The sequence below is a fragment of the Manacus candei genome, unplaced genomic scaffold (assembly GCF_025592945.1).
Source record: "Manacus candei isolate 608988 ecotype Guabito, Panama unplaced genomic scaffold, ASM2559294v1 h1tg000017l, whole genome shotgun sequence".
NCBI classification, from domain to species: Eukaryota; Metazoa; Chordata; class Aves; order Passeriformes; family Pipridae; genus Manacus; species Manacus candei.
In genome coordinates, this window is record NW_026138065.1 from 16,360,304 (window position 1) to 16,367,500 (window position 7,197).

A 7,197-nucleotide genomic window follows, 5' to 3' on the forward strand; every position below is an offset into this window, starting at 1 on the left:
TTTTTAACTATCAAAGCCACTGCACAGAAAGCTGCAGCAACTTCAGCAACTGTCTTGGTTGCACACCAAGGATTTCACTGAGAACATGTTAGAGGGAATCAGAAAGCAGAGAAAAGGTCACAAATAAGCACCTTAGGAACAATGAAAGCTTTTCTCCATGTAGCAGTGGGAGAGTTGCTAGAAAAACTGAAAAGGTATTAATCAGAAGTGGCTATAAATCCTCTGGAGTTTTGCTCTTATAAAACTCCTCAGAGAAAGTCTTGAAGGAAATGCAGGTCAAAGCCCAAAAAAGCTCTTGATCAGAGATTGCTGGAGGAAAATCTTCCCAGATGCCATTTAATAGGCAGCAATCACCCCAGGAGTGGGAAAGCCAAGTACGCTTGAAACATGGTTGCAGTTCCTAATAGGCCTTGTCACACTTAAGGCACTGCAAGCTCCATCCAACGAACAGCTGAAGCTGGCTGGCGATTCATAAAGCCAACAGTTTAAAGTTTATTATGATGAAAGCACTTAATGACAGCCATCGCTAGGGGCCCATCATTTATAAAGCTGTGCTGAGTATTAGACATGTAGCATGACCACCAATTTTATGTCACAATTGCTACCATAAAATGACCTTTGGTGATTTTTACTGCATGTGGTGGACAGCTCTTCTTTTACATTAGTGCTCTGTGGCTTTTCTTTGCAGACTATTATGCTGTCTAAAGCTTATTTGGCACTGTCGTGAGTCTCAACCCTTGTTATTACCCCGAAGGCCTGTCTAAAGGAAAACTCTCATGTTCTATTATAGCACTCCAATAATTTACAGATCTTACCATCCTTGGTTAGCGTCATAATTTAGTGCAGATATTCCTTCATTGTTACCACATTTAATAAAATCCCTCAGTTTCTACAGAAGGCTCTAAATTTCCTATCCGGGCCACTAAAATGCATATGCCTGTGTATTATGGAGACATGGATAACGGGTTTTAATTTTTTGTTGTCAATTGAAAAGAAGGGAAAGCAATTGCAGTGAACAGTAGTTAACCTGGGAGAAAATCTCCTTAAAGCCTAAGGTATAAATGCTAGACATTGCACAAACACCAGATGTAATTTCAGTGCATAATGCACAAACATACATTTGCATGTGAACAATATTTCTTAATTACCTTTCAATTTTTAGACCGACTTTGTACACTTAGGAAGTGTTTGAATATACCAGCACTTTACTGTCCTGATGTAAAGCATTACCAGTAAAGTGGTCTGTCCATGCTACAACACCTTTAAATTGTATATATAATTTTATAAATGATATAAAATCTGTTTCTCGTCCATGAAAAAACACACTAGCATTGCACACTGCAATCTTGAAAGGATTTAAAATATGTGATTTCTGCTGGTACCTACTGTATTGGGTTTTATATAAAGCTTTTTTCAATAAGGTAAATTGTTACATGACAAACTCATCTTCCACCATTATCATCTGCTGTTTGTGTTTAACAACAGGAGTCCTGGTCTAACAAAACTGTTGTAATGGCTGTACAAATTACTCAGCTGAAAGCTTTTCACCAAACCAAACAGTATTAATCAGCAGTTCTTATGAAGGTGCTAATTAAAAACAATTTTCTTCCTCAGTTTGCAATACCAAGCCATCTTCATTTGCACAGTTTCCAATATACAGCTACTGTATACACTCACACTTCAGAGTCTCTATTAACTATTGAATCTCCTATTACCTATTTTATTACATTCCTGTCTCCCAAGTTTCGAAGCTTGTTGACATTTCAGAAGTCACAGCATGATATGTTTAATCATTTAAAAAGTACATTAATTGGAGTCAGAGTCAGGAAAAATAACAGGTCTTTTCGCACACAGGCTCTGGCAGGGCACAGCACAGTCTGAACGTTCCAATCCTTTCTGCGAGCATAACCCTCACCCAGGGGCAACATTTTACAACTAAAGGGCGACAGTGCCTAATGCAGAGAAACATCATTTTTTGCTTTTTTTTTAATAAGCAATCTTCTACAAGCGACACCATGTTGGTTATCTGCAGGGAAATGCATCCAAAATAAAAGATACTTTTATTACTAAAGGCCTATCACTCCTTCGCCGTCGTCAGCCACAACAGCTCTTTGTTTTTGGGGGCTTGGCATCTGTTGAGTTTAACCCAGATCCGAGGGTCAAGATGTTTCTTCTCAGGCTGTGGAATGCCATCTGGACTACCGCTTCGTGCATCTTCCCTCTACTTTCCACACACTTTACACACAGGAAGACAATGAAGATCCAATACTGCTGTTGGACAGCGATGGAAAATATCCAGCTTTTACCCAGCCACAACAATATGCTGGGCTTTTTGGCAGCAAGCCAGCTGCTGACTAAGCAAGGAGCTGTAATAGGCTAAACCCTTTAAAAATGGGAAAGAAAAGTTAGGTTTGTTACATTCAGCTGTTTGAACGGAGTCCACAGGTCGGAGAGGGAGATGGATCTTGTAGAGGAGATGCAGCACTGGGTCTCACAAAATCTGGGGTCAGTTATAGAGTGCATTGCCTAATTTCTAAATGGCTATAGGCAAAGGAGACAGCAATACTGGCTGTGCCTTAGGTTCCCCCATATGAGGAATTAGGGGGGTCCCGCCTTTACTTACATATTCAGTTGCAGAGTCATGTATTGACTTTCTTTTAGCTTTATGGGATTTCACATCAAAGTGCCCTCATTTTGGCTGGGTTAAGTAAGTGCTGTTGCATTGCAGATGAGAATCATATTGAAAATCAGCTTTTAGAACAATCTTTCAAAAGATACCGGTGTGCTTACAACCAATGTTAGGCAACCGATTTGTGACAGTGGAGGCATGACAATCCATCCTAATCAATCTATCTTAATCAGACTCAGGACAATCTAAAATGTGAATAAAAAGAAAAAAGCAACAAAATTGTTTCTTCCTGAGGAAACAACATGAGATGACAAGGCTGTGCAGAAAACATTTTAGACATAACCACTGATGCATGCTGTCTTAGCACTTTCTACTAGTGTTTCAAAACATTTCACCAGAGTTATAAAGGAATTTGCAGTTTGACATCACTGCTCATTCCCTGATGTAAAGAAGGAGAAAACCACGCATAAAAAACATAAATTCAGGCTAAAACTATGCATTTATAATTTGCCCTGTGAAAACACAAGGACCTAGTTATTCCCCTCTTGTATTAGGAGAGTGGGTAATAAAACACTGCTCTGTTTGACTTGCATGTGTTGCTGCCTTTTCCCTCTTCCCCCTGCCATATCAGCTGTGCCACCTGCCATATCAAGAGGAGGATCAAAAGCTCCACCCACTGCATCCTCTTTTGTTCAGGGAACAGCGAAGGAGAGTTGTAATGGAGATATAACACTTGATAAACCGTATGCAGCCAGGCTTAAGATGTAAGGATGCCTTTGTGGGGGGAAACAATTTTAATCCCGCTTCCCTCCTCACGCAAACATGTAGCCATTAAAGCCTCAGGGAAATTGTAAATGACTTGTCCAATAAGGATTTTGAAGCTGGACTGGTACCTGGGATAGTAAGTTCTTCAGCCTTATCTCACACTCTTTAGACATTTGTCATTTCAAATCAGACTTATTTCCCAAATGTAAAGATTTGTCCCATTATTCCAGAATGTTATCAGATAGGATGAGTTTGTAATTTTTAAGAAAGCCTTTGCCATATCTCAGAGTAGGAAATGGAACACTTTTTTCTTGATCTTTTATATCCTGAAGATCACACAACTTGCTGCCAGTGGCACCAGGTGCATAAGGGCTGTGCCCAGGGGAATGGATGCCTACTTTTTCTGAGAAAGGAGGAAGACACAACATTGCCGTAAGAACTACCAACATGTGTGAAGGAAAACTTGCATCAGACTAACATTTCCATTCTCAGCGAAGCCAGCATAGCTCTTGCACAGCATCATTCAACTTCAACTTCTTAACAAACACAAAGTAATTAAGCTCAATATTCTGCAATAGAACACTGTAAACTATATAATTAAAAATATACCAAGTATCAGAGACTAGTTAAAACACCAAATAAAAGGCTCTGATATATTTTATAAGCATGATTTGATAAACTGCTGAACATTTTCTTAGCAAAGATATTTGATGTATTAATAAACACTGTATTTTTATTAAAATTTAAGAGCTCAGAAACAATTCAAATCCCTACTGACACAAGGGATTCTGAGAGACGTCTCTAAAAAAAGAACACTTCTAGTGCCCCATGTAAATACTACATCTGTGACTTTTCAATACCCATGTTAAAACAGAAAAATCAGGAACTTGCTTATATACCTCTAAAAATGTGCACACAGACCAAACCTGCAAGCACTTATGTAGATGAGTAACTTTACTGCCTGTGGAGCTCCAACGTGAGTTTGCAGGATGAAGCCTAAATGCATCTTTGGTAAACAAGCCATCAATTACACACTTTAGGGATCGCAGCACCTGTGCAAAGCCTTCAACTCAAACGACAGACACTAAAGAAATAAAAAGCAATTATCAGCTACTAATTTGAGTAAAACTCTTTTCTTCTTAGAGCTAAAACCACAATTTTCAATGATGCTGCTTCTATTTTTGGCAACTAACGATCTTTATTAGATTACTGTACAGCAGACATTCAAGCCCTCTCAAAAATAAAAGGTTCACAAATTTTAATATTGAGCTATTTTTCACACTGCTTTGTTGATTATGAAGATGTCCTTGTACATGTTTTTAGAGAAACAAAGACACTGCTGTGTGGGACAAACAAAATGAAACTAATTAAACTAAAGCCATCTTCACAGCAATTTCAAATTACTCCTAAATGCTTTTGATTTCTTACTAGACAAGTATTTTCCAACAGGAGTTTGAATATGAAACTCATACCAGCTATAGCAGGGACATAGTACTCAGTTCTAGGATAAATGGTTGGTTTGCATTGCCCCTGGTCTTTATCTAACACCGAGAATAGGCTGCTTTTTATCAAAAGAGGAATAAATTGCTGTTATTGTGATGTTAGCCCATCACTTGGCATTGCAATTCAAGTTTTTGTGAGAAAGAAATGTATGATCTAACTGCGACTTGACCTATGCCTTCTGAGATCCATCTAGGTGCTCTAATGGAGCATAAAAAGTACTGAATACAAGGACATGCAAACCCGTAGTGAAGAAATCTGTTTGAGAAGAAGAACGAAGAGAAAGGGACTTTCACAAGCTTGTGGTTTATGTACTGTCCCATTTGTTAAATATGGAAGAATGCTTATTCCTGCACTGCAGTTCTTTTAATTAATGTACTTCAGCATGATTCTCTACACTTGCTTGCATCTAGTACCTTCCTCTCTCAGTCATGGCCTCTGCCTCTCTCTTTTTTCAACATTTTAAAAGTGTCGCGGTTTAAGAGACTGTTTCTGAGAAGTCATTAAAATGGTCTGTTAAACTGTTAAGAAAATCAGATATTGCTCCTGTTTCTTTGTAGGATTTTTGTCTTTCCAAGAACAAGAAAAATCACATTAAATGTTTATCAAAAATGTGGGCCACGATATATCCCAATATAAACTAATTCAAAGGAGATAGTTTTCTTACACTATAAAATCCTTTGGCTGTTATATTATCAAAAAAAGATGTGTTTTTTCAAAAGCCATTTCTAGGATAGTAGCATTTAGATTTTAGTCCTGATAAAGGCTCACTTTCCATTCATAGTCAGAACCTAAATGTGCTCTTCTTGTACCTAAACAGATAATAAGCACTCAGCACACTCCCCCTTCTTGACACAACACACTGAGACTAATCACACATAATTGGAGAGGAGGAGCAGAGGGGCTGGGCAGGCTATTGTGTCCAAAGGACAAATGGTCAGTTTATGAGGCTTTTGTCTGATGCATAATTTCTTATACATCTACAGGAAGAAAAGTCCTGCTGGAAAAAAACATACATCCACACATACAGAAAAAAAGCCTTCAACACTGAAGCAAATGAGGACTTTCCAATCATGGAAAGAAAAATCAACAGTGAAACTAAAACAAGCAGAAAAATCCAAGTATTCAATAGGTGCACTTTTAGAAGATCTTTAGACAACTATTTCCTTACCAGTTAAATGTCAATGCATTCACTTCTTTACAAGCAGTTATATAAGCCCACAAAGTATATTTTTCATATATTTTCAAATACACCTCAAAAATAGCATTTAAACAGATTAACAAAGTACATGCAAGTTTAAAGGCACAAAAGAGAAGGAAGCGAGCTTTACACCTTTGTTAATGCATAAATGTGAAGTCTGATCAGTTTTAGGCTGGAATATAACTGGAAAAATAAGTTCTAAAATGATACAAAAAAGATGTCTCAATGTTTACACTCTGCAAAGCAAGCCACAATATCTTCCTCAGAATTTAAATTAGAATGATGATTCAGGAACATAAGTGGGGGAAAATGAACTCTCTGACCATTCACATACATGGATTAATTTTCAGTAGTCCATCTTAAAACAAAAAAAGGTGTCATCTTCTATCTGTGTTTGGTTAAAATGAGAAGAAAAGGGTAATGGAGGTTTTCCTCATATGTATCTTTTTCTTCATTTTTCAACTGCAAATAAAAAATGGATAAAGTGAGCAAACTTTATGAAAGCATTTTTGAAATACTGACAGCGCTTGCTTAAGTATATTTCTGGGTACAAATGATACTACTAAAGATTAAACATTTAATAACTACAAAAATATCTTAACGTCAAATACTATCACAGGTATGGAACCGTATGTCAAATATTATCAGGAGTTGGTCAGTTTGTAGACAAACTAATTCATGCAATAAATAGTTGAACACTACTTATAAAAAAAGTGAGGTCCCATATTGCTGTACCAAATAAATTATATTCAAGTGAGATTTAAGGCCTGAATTAATTCCACTAAGCAAGGAACTTCAGAACAAAGGCTAAAAGTTTATCCCTAATCAGCCTAACTACTGCTGTATATTTGGTATTTAAGATCGACAACTGTTTCAGACATCTGAAATATCATAATCTTTCCTGAAGGTTTATATAAGTGCAAAGCTGTAATGCAGTTCTTGATGGGCTCATTTATTAATTCTATTTGATTTAAAAAATTCTTTTAGTAAGGGGGAATTATAACCTGATGATTAGAGTGGTACAATTCCAACTGCTAGGGATGACGTTATGTGTGCTCTTCTAATCTACAGTAAATGAATATATTTCTAAAAAAATAATGAA

At 37.1% G+C, this 7,197-nt stretch overlaps 1 protein-coding gene across 1 annotated transcript in view; it reads right to left on the minus strand.

The window, feature by feature from the left end:
• Positions 1-1,761: 1,761 nt before the first annotated feature.
• Positions 1,762-7,197, minus strand: part of CAMKMT (calmodulin-lysine N-methyltransferase) — a 218,469-nt gene continuing 213,033 nt past the window's right edge. The window contains exon 11 of the mRNA XM_051783767.1: positions 1,762-6,557. Within this exon, the coding sequence (XP_051639727.1) occupies positions 6,480-6,557 (78 nt within the window). The 3' untranslated portion in view covers positions 1,762-6,479. The remainder of the gene's footprint in view (positions 6,558-7,197) is intronic.